At 42.1% G+C, this 26832-nt stretch overlaps 1 protein-coding gene across 1 annotated transcript in view; it reads left to right on the top strand.

The window, feature by feature from the left end:
- Positions 1 to 26832, top strand: part of LOC120795643 (AT-rich interactive domain-containing protein 1B-like) — a 174582-nt gene that overhangs the window by 14337 nt on the left and 133413 nt on the right. Inside the window, exon 2 of the mRNA XM_040137714.1 lies at positions 9731 to 9934. Within this exon, the coding sequence (XP_039993648.1) occupies positions 9731 to 9934 (204 nt within the window). The remainder of the gene's footprint in view (positions 1 to 9730; positions 9935 to 26832) is intronic.

A 26832-nucleotide genomic window follows, 5' to 3' on the forward strand; every position in this document is an offset into this window, starting at 1 on the left:
AACATCCTTGTCAGAACTGAAATACAATGAAATTCTTTAGCTCTGGCACCAGAATCTGGCTGCATCTGTATGACAAATCAAACGTTCCTCATGCTGTTTTCCAAATGTTTGAAACCTATTCAACTCCTATTTGGCCCAGATCTGACAGCTATAAACTTGGCTCAGAACATCCCATTTTCTCCTGGCTGACTGGGATGAATAACAGCAGAGAGGACAATATTGTGGTCTAGCTGAGAACGTCTGACTCCTCTTTCTCTGTGATCCCTCTATCAATAAGGAACACAGGCCTTTCAGAAGGCCTGCCAACTGTCTGGCTGTCCACACAGCCTGCTCTCTACGCAACATCTGGACACAGATGGTACATACTGATCACACACTCACACACGCGCACAAAATATTTCTACACATGTTTTACTGATATTGGCAGACATTCACAGACATGCTGTGCATTTACAGTTGGTTAATATATTGATTTGTGTGTGTGTGTGTGTGTGTGTGTGTGTGTGTGTGTGTGTGTGTGTGTGTGTGTGTGTGTGTGTGTGCGCGCGCGTGTACTTGCGTGCATCAGTGCATGAACACACAGATTCATGTCCCCAAATATAGTTTACTCATATTCAAAATCATTTTTACTAGCAACTGTAGTGTGTAAAATATATATATATACACATGAACATTGCCACGTAGGTGAATACATACAATAGATACTCTCTCTCACACACACACACACACACACACACACACACACACACACACACACACACACCTTCTTTCACAGAACTGGACACATGGTGAAATCTGTGTGTTGCAGCCAAAGGATCTTCTGCCTCTCCTGGGAAATATGTGCATCCCTTTAATATGTCTGGCCTTTAATAAAAACCTGAACATAAAAGGTCGGTCAGGGTTCAGCGTGTAAAACAACTCATGATCAGGGTACTTGTTCTGGCCACATAGTGGCTCGTTCTGATATAACTTCCATAGGACTATAAATAAAGCACTAAATGCTTTATGTAATGACAATAAGATGTAGCTGTTCTTTAATTTTATTTTCTCATAGTGTGAAAAAAAAAAATGAGGCTAATGAAACTCAAAGATGGAAAAAAAATGAATGAAAAAAGAATTACAAAGGGATGGATACCATGCATGAGATGAATATAGATTTTCTCAGCGTGATCATATCCAAATCTGATTAAGGCCCTTTAGTTGCTAATATCACTCAATTTTCTCAGTCACATGTTATTCATATGGTCTGGCACAGCCAGTCCACCATAAACATACTTTAGCTGCCCTGGGGCTTAGCAATAATAGGAGTGAATAGTGGAATTCAGTGTGAGTCAGGGGGTTGTATATGCAGTCAGGCCATGCATCAGGGCTCCCACAGGCCTGGAGCCTCTCATTGATCGACCCAGCTCCCCCACCTTATGTTCCCAGCCAGCCTCTGTGATTGATTCCCAGTCAGGGCCCAGGAGATGGGAGACCTGGCTCAGGCTCACAGAGCCTGGGGCCTCCCAGAGGCTGACCTGGAGGGGCTGTGGGAGGAGGGAAGTCTATTTCCAGGGCCCCTAGCACAGGTCGAGGAGCCCATTGCCGGGGAAGCCTTCACAGCGGGGTGAAAGAGTGGAGGCTCACATTCATTACAGAAGAAAATTAAGGCCACGTCTGCTGGCTGCTGCCGCTGTGACTGCTATATGGAGGTGTGGGGGGGGGAAGAAGGTGGGGTACCAGTGGAGTGTGTGTTTGAGTGTATGCATGCAGGAGGTGAAGAGGTTAGGAGATATAGGTGCAAGGGGGTTTGCGGGGAAAGAACACTACCATAACATGCTATTACACAATCTGTCATAGCCACACACACACACACACACACACACACACACTCACAGTTCTATTACCACTGAAAGCTGTAATAAATTTTCAGACTCCCGTTACAATATTCAAGCCTCTAACCTTCTGTGTTCGCATCCACACTGAACATCGCCGCCGCCGCCGCGCATCAACAGGCCCCTCTCCATGTCACTTTATGATGTTCGAGTGGAGGGGGGGGGGGATTATATGAAAATCAATTTTTTTCTAATTAACTCTGTAAATTTCCCGCTGAGCTATCAGACATGGGGGCCTCGTGTGTCGTGCCGAGTCCAATAATGAAATCAATTTGGTTCAGATTGTTTCAGGTGACTTATAATGAGTATCTAATATCCGCCTGAGGAAGGAAGGTCAGGATATCTGTTTGTTGTTTGTGTTTTTGTGGGGTTTTTTTTTTTTTTTTTTGGTTTTGGTTTTTTTTAAGTGATGGATCACCTGCAGGAGATATATGGATGGTTCCACCCAGGAGGACTGGGCAGTGCTCCAAAACAAACAGTGTGAATACAAATCCTTGTTTTTTAGTGGGGAGCCTCTTTAACTGCACCACAGGTGTGACCTAGTTTGACAACTTGCTTTTTATGGATACAGCACATTTGGTATTTATTAATTCCTTGATTAAAGACTTTTTTTATTGGAATACTACACCTGCGTTTCAGGAGCACTAAACAAAATCAAGCAGGAAGGGTGGAAAAGAGCTTAATAACAGGGAGTGGGACTTATTGTGGGCTTTCACATTCATAATTTACTCTCCTCCCTCTCCTTCAGTGGGCAGCCTCCCAGCCTGAGGAGCTTGTTAAGCTTTGCCTTACAGGAAAGACTAATGGATGGCAGAGAAAGCCCCCTCAGGACCCTTTAGCATCATTTCTGTTGGTCTGCTCGCTTAGTATTCACTTATGTATTTTCACCCTACTCTGAGCACAATATCATGAATAACCATTGCTAATTCATAAACACACTTGGCGATACGGGACCTTGTTCATAATTATCCAAGCTGTAGAAACGCAGTTCCTCTCCAATACCATTCCATTAGCAAAGGTGGTGATTTCCTTGAATAAGGGGGGATTCTAGCCTGCATATTTAATACCAGCATTTCGGCTCCGGGAGACGTGGGAAGCAAAAGGGCAGCACATTTACTCAAATAGCCTGTTCTCTCTCTTCAGGGCAGATGGAGTTATTGTTATTTTCCTCCCTCCTGCCCCTTTTTTCTCTCTTTCATTTGGTTGTGTAACAGCGTCTCGCCATGGGGTTCTGCGGGCTGAGGAAGTTAGAGAGGAACACATTCCTCTCGTTCCACCGTGGCCCTTAGATGAAATGGGCTTTTTCAGCAGCTCTCCTCTGTCCCAGGGTCACGGCAGGCAGGAAGCACACAGGACGGAGAGACAAGAAAAGACTGGGAATGTAGTAAGGCTCGCACTCCTCCACATCAGTAACAGATTCTATGAAAATAGGAACGCAGCGCTGATAGAGGTGCCTCCACTATTTCCTGAAAGCATTTTAATTTAGATTTTTTTCAATTTTCGAGGGGTAACACTGCTGATTTTTTTGTCATATGGTTTAAAAACAAATGCTCAGCACATATAAAAAGAATCAATGTGTTAAAAGAGAATGAAGAATTTTGATCTGTGACCAGATTTGAAAATCACTACAAAATGTCCCATGGAAAAGTAATTTTTTTCTATCTGAACCTGTATACGTTTATCTTTTTTTTTTTTTTTTAATTCATTGGTCTACCCTACTCCTTGTTATACAGTGGAGATCTAAATAAATTCAGTCTCTTCCTCTACTGTTTGCACACAATTGCATTTTATTTGTTTTCATTCTCTAATGGCATGTGGCCGGCATGTCAGACGCATCTCGTTTTATCATTGAGGGTTTTTTGGTTTTTGTTTTTTTTTTTTTTGGTTTTGTTTTTTTTTTTTTTTCCTGTCCGCTGCTTCTTTTCGCTCTCAGTCTCGGCGAAGGAAAAGGGCTCCGGTGACCCCGCGACCCCAATCTCACTTGAGACAGATGAAGCAGCCTCTCTCCTTCTCCTGCTCCCTCCCTTCTCCCCTCCTCTCTCCCATCCCCCACCTCCCCTCTCTTAATGACGTCTTTGTGCTGGCCGTGACGAACCGAACGCCTGGCAACTTTTCTTGATGCACATGCGAGGGGGTTGGAAAGGGTGGTTGTGTTTCTGAGCACCCTGATGTATATGAGTGTGGGTATGTTTGTGTGGGGTATAAATATTGGTGTTAAACGCAGAGGGCACACGGATCAACAGCTCAGAGGGTAACGCAGGAGAGAGACCGATTATGTGCGTTGCGCCAAACACAACAGCCCGCTGGTCGGCCGCAGAACAACAGTCTGTTATCTGGCTTCTCTCTGCCTGCCTTTCTTTCTCAACTCACAGCATCATTGCCAAACATACACTGTTTATGTATGCATGCCCCCCCCCATCTCCTCTATGGCTGTCACTGCCTGCACCTCTCTCTCCTCAGATGATTTTAGGCTTCTCATTGGTAGCCAGCCTTCATGCCTAGCTCCCTGTACCATCCCGACATACTGGGCTGCGGAAAGGCAATTTGGCTCTACCCAGCTCCCCGTGGACTAGTGCTACTCTTCACACTGTCATTTGGTACGAGACTTTTTACTAACAAGGCGTGCATACTGAGATGCAGGATGAGATTGTGTCTCAAGACATAATTCACTGAATTTGGTCCTCTTAGCGATGCAGCAGTCACAAGGGAACACCACCATGCACACAGCTCAGTTACTTCGATACACACTTGCACAACAAGTTCTGCTTTTAGGATGGGATAAACAGATAAAAAAAAAAAAAAATCGATTTAGGCCAAGAGTTCTGTTTTGCCGACAGTATTTAGTTGCTGAATCCTGGCAGTGAAATGAAGCGACGAACCAATACCAAAGAGTGATCTGTTTCTCATGGAGACCAGGAAGGGAGGAGTTAACAGCGCACTGCTCCTCTCCTCTCCGCTTGATGACATCAGTATTGTCTCTGCATCCATGAAATTAATTTTTCTAATCTTAGTCAGCAGGAGCGGGGGAATTTGCACACATTAATATGGAACTCGATCTGCACTCGCCCACTGCTGCAGTCTCTCTTCTCCTCTTTCTCCCTTTCCCTCTCCTCCTCTCCCATCTTTTTCTCCTTTTTCAGCCTTTCTATTTTATTTTTTCTGCTTGAAACAGTAGGCCCAAATGCACAGGGTTTCGAGCCTGATATGTGGAGCTTTGTTCCGGAGGCCGTGGCATGGCCGGGCCCTGCAGTGTAAAAGGAATTGGAGAGTGCTCTGCTGCATGGTTTAAATAAATAACATAAAAGACAAGGCTGATTGTCCCAGCAGAGCAGCCGGCTGCAGCATGTTGATTCTCCAGAGACAGACCCGACACAGAGGATAAAGAGGATCCGTTGACAATAATTATCGTTATTTGTTTCTCCTCACAAATGCACACAGGCTAGAATGGTTTCATTACACTGGAATAAAAGCTTGGATTCTATGGTAGTCCCTCCAAGAAAAAGAGAAGATAATCAATACCAAAAAGGTCAGGTCCATGATCAGGTCAGGCTTGATGCATCTTTTACAGGTGATATATTCAGCACCATTTTCACATGCCAGATATGTCTTCAATAGCTTAAAAATCTGAATCCTGTTCTTTTTGTACATCACACTGCAGATTCCGGAGTATCCAGACAACTAAGGGCATTGAGGTGTAGAGCACCAGTACCTATCCAACAGAAAAAGCTGTTGTTCGAGACAGCATTTAACCACCAGGTGATATAAGGGATGATAATAGTTCACTAAATTGCTCTTTCGAGGTTCAACCAATTTCTGAAGTAGCCATCGCTCAATATAGCAGCTTGTAGCCCATAAAGAACATATGAAGGAACATCGTTGATCATGGTTTTGGTTGTATGAAGACCAGCGTGCTGTTAAAGTCAGCAAAGATTAGGATTTTAGTGCAAACACTAGCCATATAGGCTGATACCTGTAGACTAACAACACTGATCTCACTGTATTGTCACTACACCTGCTAAGTGGGTGAGCCTGTCTCTGCCACTGTTTCCTGTGTGTGTGTGTGTGTGTGTGTGTGTGTGTGTGTGTGTGTGTGTGTGTGTGTGTGTGTGTGTGTGTGTGGATTGTAAATAACTGAAATGAAGGGCTGATGCAGACAGGTGATGATTTGGTCATCTAGTGTGAAGGACAAGGGTAGCAATAGCCACAGGGACCGTGGGTGTGTGCGTGCGTGCGTGCGTGCGTGCGTGCGTGTGTGCCAGGACCTGCTCCAACATGTTCATTTACCATGGCTGATAAATCAGAAGATTTTTTTAAATAATTCCCGTATTCAAAATGAAATTGGAATAATAACCATTTACCAATATTGTTTTATGTTTGTTTGATCCCAGTGTGTGTCTCATAATCCACATATCCCAGCCTTTTGTGTCAAGCATTTTGTCTCTTTCTGATTAACAACTTAGCACATTAAAGCGAGAAGGAGTAAAATTATTTTCGCAACATAAAAATGCTGTCGATTGAGCTCAGAAAAGCAATTTAGCAGGTTTCACCCCACAGTAATTTCACCCATGTTCTCTTTTAATGGCTTTGTTTTGCTAAAAAAAAAGAGAGAGAGAGAGAGAGAGAGTCAGAACGCTGGAGAGGAGTTCATAAATTGAATTTTAAATTTAGCAGTTGAATTACTATTGTCTCCAATGTCTCCTCCCCCTCCTCCATTGAATGGCATGCCCAGATGAACAAAAGTGAAAAAAACATTTGAAGAAAATAAAAAACAATTTCTGTGTATTCCCTCCAGTTTTTTTTCTGCTGTCCCTCCTGGCACAAACACGATTCACTTCGTGTCATATTCATAATTTTTTTCCTAAGTACAGCCATTTCTCTGAGGGGAGAAAAAAATAATGTTTCAATTTGTCAAGAATTGTTGTCGTTTTTTTTTTTTTTGTGCCTAGTGGTGTGAGGGAAATGGTTGGCATATCTCTAGGAAAAGGCTGCAGTGGGCTGAAATCTCATTTAGTGGAACTTGTCATGAGAGCAGATATGAGGCTCCGTTTGGGGAGGCAGAGAATAGTCATTTTTTGCCTCCATGGACAGGTGTGGATAATGCCACGTGTGGAAGACGGACCAATGTATCTGATAGCTCTATATAATTTTATTGCGGCTGTCTTATTTAAGAATTCCCCACAAGTGTGCGTGAGAGAGATGAAATCAACAGTGAGAGCCCGTGCAAGATTTTGCTAATGCATTTTTCCTGTGCATGTGTGTGCGTGCGTGTGTGTGTTTAATCGAGCATCCACCTCTCCGCTCCCAAAACTCTGAAGTTATTTTCTGTGTCCAGTGGCTTTCCAAGTGCTGCAGTTAACATATTTTGCAAGCGTGTGTGTACAGTTGGTAGCTGTGTGAGGGGATTTACTTGTGTAGCACTCAGCATTTTTGGCAAACGGAGGAGATGGATTGGTGAGGTTGAGGAGGGGATGTGTGTCCAATATCACAGGTAGCAAAGTACCCTGGATTTTCAGAAACTGGAGAATGTCACCCTTTCACTGCAGATATTGCTTAGTGAACCTGTGTGTGCGTGTGAGCGCGTGTGTGTGTGTGAGAGCGTGTGCACGTCTAGCATGTGGTGTGGTGTGGGTGTACAAAACATTTAAGCAGGTCACGTGTTGCCCTCCACTTTAGCAAAAACACCATTATTGCAACATTAGAAACATATGACCAGTTTCAGTTTTAGTACATCCAAAATACCCCAAAACAAATGTCTCCTTTGATATTCACTTAGTTTAATTCTGTATATTGCTCAGTTCAGACATGCTGTACTTAAGGATTAAATCTATTTGGGTTGCGTTCTGAATGAAGTTATTAGATCACTTTCATTCCTGTTCAGACGAGCCCTTCATGGTCTTACTGAGCAACAAGGAGCAGAGACAAATTACATAATGACTCAAGGTTTTCTCTCCAAAAAAATCCAATTTGGAGTAAATTTAACTTCTTGAACCTTAAGTTCATCCATCATTTTTTCAAAAATACAAATGATTTGTCTATTAAAAACATTTTTAAATGGGTTAACTCACAAAATGGCTCATAACTTTAATAATTCCATGAAGTGTTTTACTCTATTGGTGACAATCATTTTGTCAGATGAGATGTGAGTTTCTTCTGGTGGTTAAATATTTCATTTCGATCGGTACTGCTGATACACTCTACACTATTAGCAGCTTCATACATGCATGGCAAAGTAAAGAGCACAGTGCATGAGCAGGACTACAAGCATGCATTAACACACACAATGAAATGTCAAAAAGACATTTTTTCTCTTTCTCAGGATTCCACTCTTGAAATCCTAGTGATGCTGCCCTTTGCAGGATAACCCCCTCCCTTCACACACGCTGACATACACCTCCGTGCTGTGAAATAACTTTTAGACACCCCAGAGCACTCATTCCCCTCTCTCTGGCTTTCTTTCTCCATCTGTCTCACTACCCAACCAGACTCTCTCTCTCCTTTCCACACCCTGTGAAATAGTCCAAACTACGCCACGTACATGCCTCAGTAGACAAACCACTTTAAAACTAGAGCACCGTAACTGTCTGCACATAACCTGCTGAATAAAGTGCTCCCATCCCCTGACATGTCTTCTTGATATTAGCCTGGCAATATGATCCAGTGGCAATTTCTCCTCTACACTAGACAAGGTGATATTGAGTTGGGGAGAAGAGAGGGAACTGAGGAGGGAGCTGGTGGTGGTGGTGATGGAGGTGGAGAAGGGGGGTGGTTAGTTGGAGATGAGAGAGGAGAAGTGAAAGTGTGTGTGTGTAAGAAACAGTAGGAACAAAATGTCATAAATCACACATGATCCTACACGGCGGAGACAAAAGGGAGAAAGCATGAGAGGAGAAAGGGAAGACAGAAGAACTCCACATTATCTGCCCGGCAGAGAGACAAACACGGCGCTACGGGTGACGGATTAGCATTAGCCCGACACACTGTATTGGAATTGTGAAATGGCTCACTGAGACCCCAGACAACCCCTAAAAAGTCTCTGAAATACTTACAATGGAATAAATTGCCCTTGACACCTTCTCTTTCTTCTCTTTTTTTTTTTTTTTTTGCGTTTGTATAAGGAGCTAGCTCCCAAGGTGTGGCTTTGGAGAGCAGGTACTTTGAATGCTTGACTGTCCCGAATTGGCTCCAGGGATCCAAACTTGCAAACCTGTTGCAAGTTTGAAATGCAATTTTGGATCCCTGCCAAACTGTCAATCATTACCTGTTCTTTTATATGTATAAATAAGAGCATAAACTCAGTGTAATAATCACTATTTCTGCCATTTGCTTTAAGCAACAACATAGCATGTGAGCAGGGACCACTGTACAGTGGTTATGGGCACTGTTGGGCTGTGGCTATGGGAGCACCACCATAGAGTTTTTATTGCTATTGCTTCCCATCGCGTTAAACAACATTTAGAACTCTTTTAAAACCCTTTCAGACATTATAACAAAGATACAAGCTTCAGGTTTTAATTAAGTCATTTTACATTGGCCCTCCTCCAGCAAAGTTTGTTCCTGATCGCTACACAATAAATATCTTTTCTTACGTAATACCATTCTTAGTTCATTTATGACCTGTAGACATTAATTTAAGGCTTCCCCTTGGTGTGCAATTATAAAATAAATCAGTGGTGGCTGTGGTTTAGAGTTTGTTCACTAAGTGGACTTCTGTCAGGGGTTCCAACTTGGCAGATGGTGGATGAACTCATTTGAATGTCTCTCAGACAATCACAATGCACCGTCATGAATAAATGTGAAATATTAACCAAGGACGTAACGCTGATGACTTCTCATTAATCCCTCGTTTTCCGCTACAGGTGTCCTCCATGGACTTCATGGCTATGAAGCGATCGCAGTTGTACGGCATGTCCAACAATCCCTACTCGTCTCCACAGCAGCCAGGGGGTGGTCCTTACCCCCCTAGCCAGCCCTACACGTCTCCTCCTCCACACCGATATCCAATGAGCATGCAGGGGAGGGGCCAAATGGGCATGGGTGGGATGCAGTACCCTCAACAGCAGGTATGTCAACAAACCCATACATTGCATCTGTGCATATGTGTGTGTCTCACTGTGGCTTGTGAGCGAGTCAGCCACCTCTGCAGAGCCATTCCAGATATTGTAGATGGTATTATAAGCGATATTGCGGTGGGACGTTTGCTTCTCATTGTGAACATTCTCCAGCGATTTCCCCCTGAAGGCTTGGCATGTTCAATTTGAGACGCTGCCTAAAATACCAGGCGGCACATCTCACACCCTGGCATGTGGTGATGTCGCTCCTGTTCATCGCTCAGTTCCCCTTAGATTCCCGTTGGAGCAAGATGGATTCGATGCTGTGTGTGTGTGTGTGTGTGTGTGTGTGTGTGTGTGTGTGTGTGTGTGTGTGTGTGTGTGTGTGTGTGTGTGTGTGTGTGTGTGTGTGTGTGTGTGTGTGTAAGGATGTTCATTTCTCTATGCTTGTTTGATGGAGCATTTGTATGCTGGATTATGTATTTCTATATGCTTCTGTCAGTGTGCGTGTGTGTATATACGTGCGTGCGATTTTTTTTTTTGTACGCATGTGTTTTGGATTGTGTATGTGTGTGTAGTGGAATGCTCACTGTGTGGTAAACATAGATGCAGCACACCCGACCCACGTCACAGTCTCTGTGCGACATAATAGGCCTGTGTTGGAGACAATAGTGCTTCTGTCTGCTTTATTGAGTCTAAAGTAAATCCCATTTGGACTGGAAGGGTGTGTGTGTGTGTGTGTTAGAGGGAGGGATAGTAGAGAGGAAGTATGCATGTGCATTAATCTGTGCGAACTTTATATATGTGTTTGAGTGTGTGATGTATGTTTACCACATTTCTAGCCGAAAGCAAACTAAGACAATTTTCTTCCATCAGTGTATGTTGTAGTGAAACAGCGGGGGGTGGGGGTCACAATGTCCCATGTGTCACTGCCTGCTATATTTAGTCATTTAGGTCTGTTGGTCTGGACTTGGGCACCTCTCAGGGGGGCAAGCAAGCTTCCACACATAGCAAGACCACAGAGATGGAGAGAGGAGGAGGGGAAACACTGATGGACAGACATACAGATGGACAGACTTCCCACATTGTCTAAAAATATCGTACAAATAGGCGTACATGCAGTAGCAGAGCAAATTGATGTGTAATGGTGACATATCTATATGCAGATCATTTACACTCTTTCACATTATGAAGTTGAGACATGGGTTACATTTTCTACAGAAAACCTCAGGTGGAGACATTAACAAATTGGGTGACTGAGTGGTGCACAAAGAATAAAGGGTTACTACACTGACTTAACATACGTGAGGATCAGTTTACTCATCGTGGGGAGTACATCTCAGATTATGAAACCAGTTGTATCGTGTCTTTTGTGGCTTTGGAGGAGCTTTCTAAAGTCTGTATTGTTGGGAGTCTTCATATATAGAGAGAGAGACACACACACACACACACACACACACACACACACACACACACACACATAGAAATTCTATGCAAGACACAGGTTTAAACAGATTATCAAAGCTGATGTAGCAAATTGAGGCCATGATTTTAGTTTAGGTTAATAAACTCCCAACAATACTAGATTGTACACTCCCCATAATGCAATTTCTCTCGCTGCCTGGTAGACGACCACATTTCTCTACTTCAACCCCCATTTATAATGTCAAAGTAACCTGTTGACATCATACATATAAATATATATATATAAATATGTGTGTTTGTGTTTTTACCATTTTGGTTACATGTGTGTGTGAGCTATGTGTGTTTATAATAATATGAATAAAATAATGTAATAAAGAAATAATAATATAAGAATAATAATATGAATGAGTGTTATAAATATAATACTCATATTATTTAATAATAATGTCAATAAAAATTTATTTCAATCTTTATTTCAGTCTTGAAAGAACAGCTTAGACAGCTACAAAATAAAGAGTAAATGCCAAAAATAACGTCTACTCTTATCAATATACAAAAATACAAACAAATAATACAAATAATAAAAATAATGATTGATTAAATAATTTTGTTTTTGTCTCACTGATTACACTGTGCTCTGCAGTCCTACCAGGGAGGCTTCTTCTTAGACTTCATTACCCAAGCTGCAGGTCCAAAACTCCTCTGACGCATTTTGATGATGTCGACACACTCCCAAAAATAAACATATTGAGCCTGCTCAGGGGTTTTGCAGAATGACATACCCACAGTTGGGAAAAAGCAGGGGTGTATACGTGAAGAAATGTTGTGCATAGAGAGCAATACCAGCACATAATGACGTGCAGTCAGTCACACACATAAAAATACATCCCTGGTACTGTTTTGTGATGAAATCCTCGGGCGTATTACATAGGGGAGGCTGAGCGTCGGCGTAGCAATCGCAGCGTAGCGCTATGGAACGTAATTAGTTCAAATAGAATTAGTTGTTCACTCTGGCTATAGCCATGGGAACTGCGCTTCTAAAGTTTCTAATTATCTAGCTCTGACTTTAAAAGCAGCACCACCGCATTGCCTATCTGCAGCCGGTGAAATCTAGCTCACAGTAATGAGTTCGGAGGAGGAGGTTTAATTCCACACTCTCAGATGAGCATAATGAGCCTCACCTACAGAAAAGCGGTCAGGGGTCTGATCAGGGAGGAGCGCGGAGGGCTAAAAAAATGAATGCTCCAGATGTGTACTGCAAAATATACTGTACATCAAGTCTTAAAGTGACTGTTAATATCATATCAAAAGATGCACCAAACACAATGAAGATGGACAAGATTTCAGCTGTGTCTTGAGGAGGAGAAATCAGCCACCCCACCCTCTTTCTTAACCTCAAATGTTGCAAAACTGTCCCAGGATCAGCTGAAAAGAACACTCTCACCAGCTTGACTGTGGCCGCATCAGCACGAGGGATTGTGGGTGATGTTAAGACACAGCACGCACAATCCCCCATGATGCATCGCGCTTCAGGGCTGAGACCTCAGCTTGTCACAGCCAAGCATGCTGGGATGTTGCCAGGCAACATGACGTCAACAAAGATGTGTGTGTGTGTACGTCTTCCCCAGGACTGAACGTGTGTGTGTGTGTGTGTGTGTGTGTGAGTGTGTGTGTGTGTGTGTGTGTGTGTGTGTGTGTGTGTGTGTGTATAGGGGGTTTTAGCAGAGGGAACAAAAGGTCCTCTTTGACTGCCTTTCATTATTATGATTAAATCCTACTAAAATTAAGCCCCACTCGTATTAAATAAGAGCTCCACAGCAATACATAACATTTCATGCAGTGGAGGTATTGGGTATGTGCAGGGGCTCACCTCCCTCCTTTACATAAGACTCACACTTCAGCATCAAAATTCATCTTTCTAACAGCTTTGATATTTGTTGCGGATGCACTTACAACCACTGTGATTACACCTGAATACAGCAGCACTCCAGTTATTATAAGGAAACACCAGAACCAGGTCTTCATTTTAATATTAAAGGGTCAGTTTACCCAAATCAGCCAAACATTCATTTTGTCACTAAGCCTTGGTGGTGTCTATCCAGATCATAGTTTCTTATGTTTGACCAGGTCTCTGATATTTTCCACTATCACTATATCATAAAAACATAAATTACCCAAAAAATTCTAGAAAAAAACAACCTCAAATTACATTTAAAAAAATTAAAAGCAACATATATATCCAGAATTTTAATCCCTGTTACTCAAGGAAATCTATTCCTTCTACAGTTTTTATTTAAACTAATTTCTACCGAAAAAATTGTGCCTGTGAAAACTGTTGACAGCAAGGTTTGTGGATTATCCAGAGTGACAGGGACAGTGTCACTGTTTGATGCTTTGAACACCACAAAAAAATCTATTTGACTCCGTTGTATTGGGGTAGAGGCAGAAATCTCTGAGATGATGATATCTAAAAAAAAACAAAAGAAAACAAAACTAGCTGCATGGGTAGATACCAATAAAGGTAAGTGAGAAAAGCTCATGGATGTGTAACAAGACTCTCTTAACATTGTAAGCAGAAGACTTAGTATAATTTAGTTACCAGGAAGGATTATTTTCATTTTTTTGAATTTCTGTGGCATGTGTACACCTACAGATCATCAACTCAGCTAATTTATTCATTTTACTGTCCAAAATTAATGTAAACACCTGGGCTGAGCTGTTAACTTAATCTGGTTGTTCACAGTGGAAGGTTTATTGGTGTACATGTAAACATACCGACAGTGTGTGTAACCCGGAGGCTATGGCTGACCCTTGAGTCCAGGTTAAGTCATCATTTCTGGGGAAGCGTGTTTAACTGTTCAGGCCCTCGAGCTTAATGTCTGGAGCTCTTTTTCTTCTCTACACATGCACAATCCCACACGTGCTCGTACAGACATTTTCCAGTTTACCTATGCACGTGTTGATGTGATCGTACAGGCACTCTCACACACGCTCTGACAGATTCTTAGCACTGCAGTTCAGTACCAATTAAGTGCTCTGCTCATGGCCTCCTTCTCTTAATCCAGTCATAGGAGGCAAGCACAGACAACGATCTCACTGTTGATGTCTCGGAAAGAAAAAAAATCTGCCTCTCCTATTAGCCTCCAGCAAATAAGAGAACTTGCATTAGGTGTAGTAAGTGTCAGACTGCTTCTGCATGCGTGTGTATGAGAGACAGTTTGAGTGTGTCAGAAAGGGTTAGGGACAGAGCGTGCATTTGAAAGAGTGTAAGCCACTATGTGTATGTGTGGAGTGATGGGAGCCAGAACAAACATATCAGCAGAAGAAAAAAAAAAAGAAGAGGAGGAAGTAGAGGGAGGAGGCAGGTGTCTTGGGGATGACAGGCCACACGAGAGAAGCGTCTGTTTGGGAAGTGGAATGAAGTTGAAAGCGGGAAAAAAAGAGAGAAAAAATTAAACAGCGCAGCCAATTCTGAGCGTAATTTCCTGTGATGTCAAAGTTGGCAGACGGAGAGGAAAAGGAATTTGAAGGAAACATTAGTGTTTGATGTGAAAAGAAGGGAGGGGTGATGGAGTGGGAGAAAGAGCAGGAGAAAAAAAAAATATCCTGGGAAATGAAAGAGAGAGACAGAGGGAAAGAGCAAAAGGAAGGAGTGTTTGTATGTTTGTGTGCGTGTGTGTGTGTGTGTGTGTGTGTGTGTGTGTGTGTGTGTGTGTGTGTGTGAGTGAAGGGGTTGAATGTGTCAACGAGTCAGGCAGAAACCATTACCAGTGTTCGCTGTTTGTTCCTTACACACTGGGCCAACTTAATAGAAGCCAAGCATTTAAAGTCAAGTGGAAATGTGGCTGTCCCGCTGCCCGTTCATTCCATACAAACCACAAGACCCCTTTACAAGCCCTCTGTCCTTCGTAGCTTTCTATACCTTTTATCCAGTCCCACTCTCTTTTTAAAGATGATTATTCAGGCATCAGTAATCAACTGGCAGGAAGAAAAAAAAAACAGAAAAAATAGTACATCTGTATTCTTTAAAAAGCATGTCTCATTTCCTTTCAAATGGGCAACAGCTGTGTACAATCCTAAATAATTTCAACATTTCAGGATTCTTTTTTGTTTTCATTCACTTCAAGTGATACATATATGGAATACAACAACATGTTTTACAGTGGTTTTCAGAACAGCTGAAAAAAATTCAACTTAAAGCAGTGCGAAACAGTTGTCAACTAAGAGTTTTATTCCCTTTTAAAAAAAAGTTGTAGGCACTCAATAAAGCTTTTATTTAAATTAAATGGTTATGATAATAATTCAGTATACATATACCATTATATAAAATTAACGATGGCTGAATTCAATTTAGGTGCTTCAGCGTCAGGGTCACATTATTGTCCGTGCTGCCTCACTATCCCATGGTCTTGGCTTACCGAGACAACTGAATAGCACCGAACACCTGAAGCAACCGAAGCACCTGAATGGAATTATGATTTTGGCCGCTACATTCATATTCACACTATCCTCTTTTTTAGAATTTTTAATTGTAAACATTTTAAGTAAGTAATAGTAAATAACTAGGGAATCAAATGTATTTAACCATTCATGGCCTTCATGTTGTCTCTTGATAGTGTACAGATTATTTCATTTTTCTCTGCATATACCGGAAACCAAAAGAAAAGTGATAACAAAAGACGAGAGAGGATGGGAGAAGGTAGGAGAAGAGAGTGTTTGAAGGGCTTATGGGCCTAATTCACCCCAAGAGAACTCCCCCTTTCCTTTCAGTAAACTAAATAAAACCATGAGTCTGTCCTCAATAGTTAAGTCTTCCCACTTTACCCCAAAGCTGCTATAGGAATCCAATTTTAACTAAAAGTTGCTGTTCATGATCTAAATGTAAACACAAGCGTCGTTCCAACACCAGAATCTGCAATCACTGTCAAACAGGCCTGTCCCACAGCGGACATTTTGTCATAGTAGTAAAAGCACAGATGTTGCTAATAACATTAATGATGGCTCTGTTCCATTCAAGTGTCCCAGTAAGCCGTGACTGCATGACACCGAGCCACCATGCATGATACCAGTACCCTGAAATTGAAGCAGCTAAATGCAATTCATCCATTGTTCATTTCATTATTTACTCCTGTGCTTCTCCTACTGTGAAAATATGACTTTTCGTCAGGTCTCTTAATATCAAAAGGACAACAAGTAAGTAAGTTACATCCATGGTGTTAGGTTACATCCATAATGTTTATAACCGTTGACTAAAACTAGCCAACGAGAAACACACATAAATGCTGAGTAATTACAACAGAATATGTGAACGTACTCTACATGGGCAGAAAGTACTGATAAGGCTTTAAGTTTCCATTAAAACAAAAAGCTGTAAAAATTCTGACCAAACATCATCTTGTGGGATATCGACTTTAGATGGGTAATTTATGGCATTGATTCAGCCCAGCACAGGGGTTCCTCACCGATGGGGAGAGCCAGGGCCACTTGGAAGCACTTAGGGGCCCCGGGTGCTGGGGTTGTCTCTGGGGTTAATGCAGCCAGCGCTGCTGGCTCTGACGGATGGCCGGGAAGCCCCAATAAATCAGCCCCTCTGTCAGGAAAGATGGAGAGAGAGGAGGGTTGTGGGTACAAAGGGGACCACTACAGCCTCATCACACCCCTCCCTTTCTGAAAGGATCTTGAAACATCGGAGGCTCGCTTTTCAAAGTATACATCTCAACCTTGCAGATACATACCCACACAAAACACACTTTTCTTTCTTCTCCCTACTCCACAACTCCAGACCTGCACTCCAAGACAGCCCACGGGACTCTCGGCAGCTTAAAACTAAAAAAAAAAAAGACATTGGGAGGGAGGGAGCGAGAGAGAAACGGAAGGGAGGGCGGGTTAAAAGAGGAGAGTGAAAAGGATTGAAAGAAAGGAGGACAACGATATGGAAAGGCTGATTAATTAAGGGTTCCACTCTGGCTACGGAATAGATGAAGTTTCAGGATCAATTAATTAGCAAGCTAGCCCACGCACGTCAATGGCTCTAATAGCCTGCTCTCATTTGTAACTTTTATTACCCCACTGCTGTAGAGTGGCTCTCAGCCAATCAGATGCCACGTGGAGATGATGCTACGTGGCCATTAACTGGAAAGGGGGGGAGACCCTCCCCCTTTACAGACAAAAGTGATGCTATCAGTTATATTAGTGTTCAAGGGTGTATACACTAGATCTAACATAAAAGAAGATAGCAACACAGAACATCTATTAGGAGATGTTTTATTCACTCAGGACAACCATAGCATAGACGTGATAAATAAGACTAAGTTGGGATAAATAAGATGTGACCCCGTGGATTATACTTTTTCATGTGAGCCATTAGGTAAATTACATACTCGGCTGTCTGTTAATTCTGGTTGTTGCATTAGTTGTATGAGCTACAAAACTCCATCATTCTCGCTAGGGCACGTGAAGAGATGCTGGAATTTAATGTAGTGTAGTGTTGAATGCAGGAAAGCGGTGTAAAACGTCACAAACGGTGTGTTTTTGAAAGATCCTGGCTCTGCGCTCTGTGTCTGCAGCACTCTGTATCTTCCTATTGATAAGATAAAAGAGCAGAGAGATGAAAGTGGAGCGAAACGGAGGGAGCGAGGAAGAGAGAGGAAAGAAAGGGATGCTTTACATCTATGCCGAGTTACAAGGGGATTAGTTGCTGCTCTAATTGGCTCACCGAGAATTCATCTCAGTTTTCATCCAGATTAGAGAGAGATTTTTACACAGGTCAAGTCTGCTGCAGCATCGCAGTTTCTGGGCTTCATTTGCAGAACGGAGAAGTGAAGAGACATGACACACTATCAGCATGTGAAGACAGATCTGGGAAGGCGTAGATTGGCACGATCAAGGTGTAGATTTCAGCCTCTGTATATTGGCATTTGATCGGTATGAGAAGAGAAAATGAAGACAAAGTGCGGACATTCTGTCCTACAGATCCGGTTGGGAAACAAACTGGATTTACCTGCAGTCTTAACAAAGCCTACGATGACCCCCACCTTTTAGGGACACCTGTTTTTGAAGACATCCAAGTTTAGTTGTTTAAAGAAAATTCTGTAAACATAACAAACTATGGCCTTCAAATGTTATAAATTCCATGATGCCATCTCAAGAGAATAATCATCATTAACTGGTAGATTAGTATTAACCAAACGTAGCACCTGGTGGAGTTCCCTGGTACCTTTTCCTCAAACGTAACAGAGGAAGAGAGAGCAGACAGAGAGAGAAGGTTTTCATTATTTAAGTGTAAAACATCATCACATATTCAGGCAGGTTTATAGATCGTTTGAGCCAATATGGCAAGTTGGTGGTCTGGTTGTATGTATGTATGTGTGTTTTGTTGTTTAGTGATCGTACAGTGATGCATGCTTGCTCCTTTGCTTCTCTTTATCTGAGTGAAACACGATTAAATTCCTATCAAGATGGTTGACATGGCAATGAATAAATATAAGGAAATTATAAATGTTTAACTTGAACTGGAACAAAATTTTCACCATGTTTGATGTGATTCTCAGTTTGTTGTAAGGAACTTCTGTTATATTTTTCCTCTTGTCTGTAAGGTCAGAGGTCACAGAGTGATGCAGAAAAGCTGGTAGGATATAGAGGTTGACTCATGAATACGAGGTGTTGACTTAGTCAAGGCACAGTACGCTGATGTGTCAGTGTCTGAAGTGCTGATCATCCCGAAAGTGTCATGGACAACATATGCCTTTAACCCTCCTACCCCATTACGTGACATACCCAACACCTGATTCCTCTCTAACGCGCCGTACGGTATCCGCACTGACCTGAAGGAACTCGACAATCCATCGTGTCACTGTTATTTAACACGGCGCCGCCTCGGAGCGTCAGCATCGAAGAAAGACAGCCTCGCAGCAGGGGATGTAAAATATGAGTATAATCTCCTGTGCTGAAATCGACTGCTAATGGTGAACAAGCGTGTTTCAACTAGAAGCCCCCACGCCCCCCCTCCCCCACGCTCCCTCCCTCCCTCCCTGTTCAGATGTAATTGACATGACTCCTACACAAGTTCGAGCCTGTCATCACAGCAAGCGTTGAAAAATGAGCCGAGCCGAGTGTGCTGAAATGATTGATCTGAAAGATGTTTTAGGGCTATTTTGTGCTGAATTGTGATGTTTACAAGTGTCACCGGCCTTTTTTCCTTCCTCTCTGCTTTGTAATTTAATGATGAGTATTTTCTATCTGTTAAAAATGAATCTAGGTTGAGTTAGATCTAGTATTAGATAGCCTTTTACCCACTACAATTCTTGTGTAAACACTGAGAAATTCTGTGTTAAGAAACAATTAAAGTGATCAATGATCTATTTAACAGTCTCTCTTACACTGACTCCTTCAGTATTAGCAACTGAACCCTTTTCACCCCCAATTCAGATTTGCTTCTTTTTCTCTCCCTCTTTCTCAATTTCCCCCTGTCTTCTGTCTTTCTTGGCCCCATATTGGGGTCAGGAGTTTAGTAGGGGAAAAACAGTTGGAGCCGGTGGCACGGGGCCCAGAGCCTCTTGAAAAAAAAATAAAAAAAATAAATCGCTGTTCACACACACATTACAGAGAGCATTAACCTGCTCTGCTCTGCCTCACCAAATGTCTCCATTACGACTCTGCCTGGAACAACACAGCCACTGCGAGTTGCAGCCAGCCAGCAATAAAGCGCCTGTTTTTTTTTGTTTTTGTTTTGTCTTTTACGGTTTTCCATCAATAGATGTGAGCAGAAACAGAGAATTAGAGAGAGGGAAAGAATAAAAAGACAGACGGGGGCAGAGAGCAGCGTTTGGCAGTCTTCAGAAAGGGATCCGAGATGAAAATATAGAAAAAAACACGCCTGTGTGTATATCAGTCGATGGCTACATTATCTATTCACTTTCACTTGCCGTCAGTGCGATGTTGATGTTATCACCAGGTCGATAAGTCACAATCTTTGAATAGGCAGGCTTGTGTTTTCATTTGGGAATAAGAATCTGCAGTATATGAAGTGCACCGTGCTTCATACAAAAAATACCAGCAAATCATCTGCAGTCTGGTTTTGTATTTGTGGCCTGAATATGACTGTGTTACTTTATTTTCATATTTAGTTTTGGCTTCATGTGCAGCATCGAGGTTCATGTTCCAGGGATTTCACGATTGAGAGTCCTGAATATAACTCCCCCTGTCCCCCACTCTTTCTCTCACTACTCCAAGGGCAGCTCATTCCTGAGTTGTCAAGGGCCTCCCGATGTATGAGGAGGGGGAGGAGCGAGAGAAATAGATATCAAAGAGAGGTATTGCGCGATGGAGAGCACCGTCACCTTGGAGGGAGAAATGCGAGGACGATGACAAGTACGGTGATGCATCCCCTCTTCTTTGCCTTGTGTTTAATAATGAGACCGTTGATGCTGATCCTTCCCTCCGACTCACCTTCACCTGCAATTTTCTAACCAGCGCTGGTGTTCACATCTGGTTGTGGTATTGGCCATGAGCAGCTGATCTGATCAGCACACCGAGCTGAACATGCTGGCTGATTGGTTTTGGTCCTGAGTGTAATGATAACCTCGTGTCAGCTCAGCTCGGATGTGAAAGAACTAACGGGGTTCTTTAGATGTCACCTTTTTTTTTTTATGTGACAGAAATGGGGAGAGGGGACATTCATATAACCAGAGACTGACTTTAGCAACAGCACATGTGCTCTGTGTTTTTAGACTGGACCAGTGAAGTTTCACTCTTGTTGTCAGTAACACACTTGTGTGTGCAGGGCACAATGATCCAGTGGTTCAAACATCTTGACATACACTAAATCAGAAAGCTTGTTTTAGACTAATCTTCTATGATTCATTTACAAACTAAGTGTTGTCTAATGCACACCTTTCTGACAGATGCATAGGAAAATTCAAGCAAAAGAAAAAGTAAAATTCTCTCACAACATCAGGGCTGAGCTTATCAGAAATGCAATGTTTTGGTTATAGAGTGTCGTCAGGCATCATATTCACGATGCGCAATTTCAGCATCTTTACACTAGAGCCCCCAGGCTGCAACAACCAGTTGAAACCAAAACACCTAAAACACTTACCATATCAATCACTTATAAAAACAAGCCTAAACTAAGACAAACAGTACACATCAAGAGCCATAGAATACAAATGAAAATTTAAAAAAGAAAAAAGAAAACGAAAAATCAAGAAAAAACGAGAAATCTTTTATAAATAACTTTTTTCATTACCTGGTTTTGTATTTTAAGTTGCTGTTGAATGAATGTTTTGCTGCCTTTTTTTTTTTTCGTGATTATCATACATCACTGAGTTCATCCAGTGAGTTCAGGGATGGAGGAAATGATCAGGAGTTGCTGAAGACCTTATAGAAGATAGGATCCTTCCCTAAAACATGAAAACCATTCAAAGGCTCAACGTCCTTGTCTTATTGGTTTAATGTTAATTTTTCATTGTCTAAACCATTTTGAAAAACGCATTCTTCTTTCTTTCCTTCTCTGACATGATTAGTCAGACAGCAAGAGGAAAAGGGAAGATGCAGGTCAACTGAAAAATGTCACACCTGGATAACTGAAATGTTTTCCACTTATGGCAAATAAACTGTAGAAAAATAGATTAGGCGACTGCCACAGTTGTCAGAGTTATTTTGATACCGGTATACGTATTCATTCTTTTGACTGACAGATCTGTCAACACCGCCATTTCTCCCTTACACCCTTTCTCCCTGCTGCGCTTGCTTGCTGAAATTTCCTTTGATTATCTGCCTTTAAGTTTGCTTTTAGATTTAATCGCTGAACCTGGATGGGAAGAATTTCTCTGTTTCATTTTGCACTCTGTTTACAAACGGAATTATTTTAATGTAGCCAGCTTCTGCATATTCACGTCCATCCTTCCAATGATGCTGCAATTAACCCATGTGATTAGGTACAGTTACTAAGCCTACAGTTATATATGATTATTTCCACTAGAAAATCTTAGATAAGAAATTTGGAGTATTCTGAAACCTCAGAACCCCAGAGGGCTGGTATATGAGACTTATTTGCCATTTTCAAAAAATACAAAAGAAAAATGGCTGCCATTGAGACAAACACACCTAACTTCCCACAGCAAGTTCTCGATCAATACCTGTCCTTATATGATTAAGTCAAAGTTATGAAATAAGTTGAGATATTTTAAACTTGGGGCCAAGTTACTCAATGAAACCTGGACAGGCTTGTAAATAAAAATGTCAGTTTGTATCGATGACGTTGGGCTTTTAGTGTAATGTATGCTAATGTTAGCAAAGCAGGTATATGGTATTACAGCATCAATCAGTTGCTTCACGGGATTTAAATATAATATAGTGCAAACAATGTGATCTCTCATTTCTTTTCATCAGTGTGCCCACAAATCATTGCGGGGATGTTGGATTATTTGCTAGTATTATTATTAACTGCATGTTTTGTTATTTCCATCTGTACAGATCAGGGGTGTCTAACAATGTGCTGTGGTGGCACAACAGTGCACTTTTTTCAGTTCAGCCAAAGACACCAGGGACACCGGAGCTGTGTCTCTTAAAAGTAGGTTTTGAGTATGTTGCGCATTCACAACGGAAAGGAGACGTAATTAAGTATATTCAAATATGTCAGTATGCATACTAAATCTGCTCTATTTATTTTATTTGTATACAAACTGCCAAAACAGTGTACCGAGAGAATTATTATATAGTACATGAAGCACTATATTCTAAACTATCAGTATGCAGTGTGGCAATGAGACACAGACAGGCAAATCACTGATTAGCCTCTCCTTTGTGGTTGGAGACATGCCAGTCAGTGAACACGGCAAACATTTCTCATTCCTAGCCATCACAACTCAACTACTGCTGCTGTTCTATCCCAGCTTGTTGATGCTAATTAATTAATTACATTCACTTAGTGGTCCTGATGCCAGTCTGAGCAGTTAGATCTACCCGTCTGTCTGTCTTTCTGCCTCTCTTCTATGTTCCTCAGATTATGTGAGTGTAAAAGAACTTTCCTATCCACTGAAGCTCTTTTGCGTTTTCTTCCTCTCTCCATTCATCTTCATCACTATTTCACATTGCCCCCATCCCTCCTCTAAGGCTCTCCTTCCTTCCTCCACTCTCTTTTAAACTTGTCTGTGTTGCCCCTTTCTTTCCACATATCTCTGTGTCTGCATCACCGTCTTTATCTGTCTCTCTCTGTCTTTATCATGTGAAACATCGCTTTATCCATCCCCTTTAAGTATTTCAGTCTGGAAAACCTTTCTTCTAGCTCCCTATATCTGCCTCTCTAAACATCTGCCTTTGCCACTGTCTCTGTATCTCTTCACATGTCTGTACCATGCTTTTTCTATGATGTTTCTCTTCTGTTTGACTCTTTGTCAGCTGACCTGACTTCCTATTTCTCATAAGCCTTTCTCTCTCTCTCGCTCTCTCTTTTTTTTAATTTAAGTTGGCACTTCTGTGGTCTGTGGTGCTAATTCTGATGCAGTGCCTGTGTGTGCCTGTCATGACTGTCGGTGTGTGAACGTGTGTGCTTTCAGGGGTCGGGGTGGTGGCTCCGCTTAGTGCTCTGGTTGGCTGAGCCCATCTGTCACTCAAAACGGGCGATCTGTGGTCCCGGTTTCCAGCGAACTGTATCGCCACTTCGCCAGAATTATGAAAATTCCTGTCTATTGCTCATTGGCCCAATTGAATTACAAGCAGTACCTTGTTCCGTGCAAGGTTCTTAAACGGCTGATTTAAGACACACACACACATGTGCACAAACACACACATATCGCTGCCTTGGAGGAGGGTTAGCATGCCTATTTATTCCCTCCCTTTGCAGAGCAGGAAGTTATTGTCTTCCTTTTCATACGACTTTTGTTTTGATAGATTTTTGATTGAGTTCTTCTCAGTGTTTGTGTGCGTGTTTGTTTCTTTGTATCTTAATATGCCGCCAAGGCTTTTGTTTTCATCACACTGTTTCTGCAGTTTATGGTGAATTATTTGCTTCGCAGGACGTCTATTCTGTGTCATTTCTCCCTACAGCACTTCACATCTGTTGTCATTTCATTACAGACATTTATTTGACACTGTGTGCCTGCCAAGACACTCTGGATAAATCACACAGTTATTTTGTCTGCTTCCACACACCTGAGCAGTAGGAAAAGGCAGAAAATGTTCTTATTTTCTACTTCCAGCAGTTATTTTTATTGGTATAAGCAACAGCACAGCAAGTCTGTTTATTACTAAGCATATTCTCAGTCAAAGAATATCAGGTTTCAGTGAGCTGTTGTGTGCTCAGTAGGTACAGTACATTCAAACAGCCGGGCACAGCAATCAAACAGGAGCTGCATTTGAATGACTCTTTCTTCCCTCCCAAAGCCACTGTGACTGGTTGCTACTTGTTAGACCTCCAGTCTACCTGCCGTCTCTATGCTTATTTGACCATCTGGCTGGTGGTGTTGCTATTTCTTTATTCATTTGTCTCCGTGTCTGCCTTTTTGCTCGCTTACCTGATTGCCTGTCTACATGCTTGCGTGTCTTTCAGTCTCTCTTGGTGAATACACTGGTTCTTAAGAGGTCCCCCTCTAAGAAGTTTTTTTTTTTTTTTTTTTTTTAACAGAAAGTAGTTAAGGGAGGCTTCAGGTCTGCAAGCCTTTGACCTTGATAACAACTAAAGCCATGTTACAAAAGTCTTTAAACAAGGGATCTGTAGCGTGTAAAAACAGACTTACAAACAGAACAAAAGAATGTTCCTGTAACCTATACTAGACAGTTCTTGCAGGCAGAGTTATGTTGTTAATATCTGGCAAAAATAATTGTGATGCAGCCATCATTAATGCCGTTAATGACACCTGTAACGTCTGGTAACACCTGGTAAATTTGTACATCAGTGGCCCCAAATGGTAGCAAGAGTTATTTAGTTTTACAGACGTGAAAATTCAGAAAATAGAAATCATGTAACATGACATTACACGAGATGCCCTACACGGTTATCTTTTCCCATCCAGTCAGTCACTTTATCAAGACACACAACAGATGTAACATTGGTGTGTTCAAGCGCTCTCACTCCAGCACGCTTCCTGGCTATGTCCCCAGTGTATTTTTGCATATCAGATCTCAGCAACTCAAGTTGACAATTTTAAAGACAACAGGAACTAGTGTATACATTAGCTTTACTTGCTTTTTGGGGTTATTTATAGCACCAAGAGGATTTTTTGGGGGAAGAAAGAACAAATCTCTGTTAACGCTTTTTTGTGTGTTTTGTCTTCCTCTCTGCCTGCATCTATCTATTCCTCTATCTATCTGTCACTGTCTCCCCATATCTGTCTGTCAGCCCGTCATTGTATTTGTCTGAGAAAAGGAACCCACCCACGGTTGTCTGGTCTCGATCTCCATGGCGACCTAATCCTCACCAATCCCAGAACAGTAGTGTTCCAGTTGAGACCCACTGTGTCACACCAGCCTGTCATCACTGATCACTGGATAGAGTTGCTGCTGTTTTATCGGAGTGGCTTTGATCCACATCTAATAACGTGTTTTGTGTGTGTGTGTGTGCGTGTGTGTGTGTGTGTGTGTGTGTGTGTGTGTGTGTGTGTGTGTGTGTGTGTGTGAGAGAGAGAGAGAGTGAGCATTTGTTTGTGTTTCTTACTCTAACAAATCCCCATACAAGGGCAACTTGAATTCATGTGCATTAATTTAAGTATGTTGGTCTGTGAATATTATGTCTGCAATTTTGTGTGTGTGTGTGTGTGTGTGTGTGTGTGTGTGTGTGTGTGTGTGTGTGTGTGTGTGTGTGTGTGTGTGTGTGTGTGTGTGTGTGTGTGTGTGTGTGCGTGTGTGTGCGTTTGTGTGCACACGTGTGCGTGTGTATAGCCCTTGCTGGCAGTAATGAATCCAGTGGTGCTGTTGGCATGAGCAGGGCCATGCTATTAACCTCTCCGCCAGGTAGACTGATCTCACCCTGTCTATCTGTCTCATTGGCCTAATGACATACTCTCACTCTCACACTCGCACAACACACCACACACACCACACACAAAGACCTGTCCTTTCTAATCAGATTTCCATTGAAGTATTCTACATTGTCCAACCATCTTTATTCAGAGAGTCAAAAAGCTTCTGCCAGCGTAGACAGAAGATTTCTTTTTTACCAGCCACTCAAAGGAAGTTACACTTTAAAACTATTTCAAACGTATTAATCTCCACTGGCCCTCTGCAGCCAGATCAGATTTCACTATATTTTACACCAGCCATCAGTTTCAACAAGGCTTTTATGAGTGGGTTTTCTCACTAATGACAGGCACAGAAAAGCTACAACTCTGGATGTGTGCTCTTTGCTTTTGATCTGACAAGGCCGCAGTGTAGTAGTTACGTCACCACGGATTCCCCTGTAACAACATCACTTGAGATATACTGTAAATCACTCTGAGTTTGGCAGACTCTTACTTTTCCAAGCCTTCCAAGGAAGATTTAAAGGGACA

The sequence above is a fragment of the Xiphias gladius genome, chromosome 10 (assembly GCF_016859285.1).
Source record: "Xiphias gladius isolate SHS-SW01 ecotype Sanya breed wild chromosome 10, ASM1685928v1, whole genome shotgun sequence".
Lineage (NCBI taxonomy): Eukaryota > Metazoa > Chordata > Actinopteri > Istiophoriformes > Xiphiidae > Xiphias > Xiphias gladius.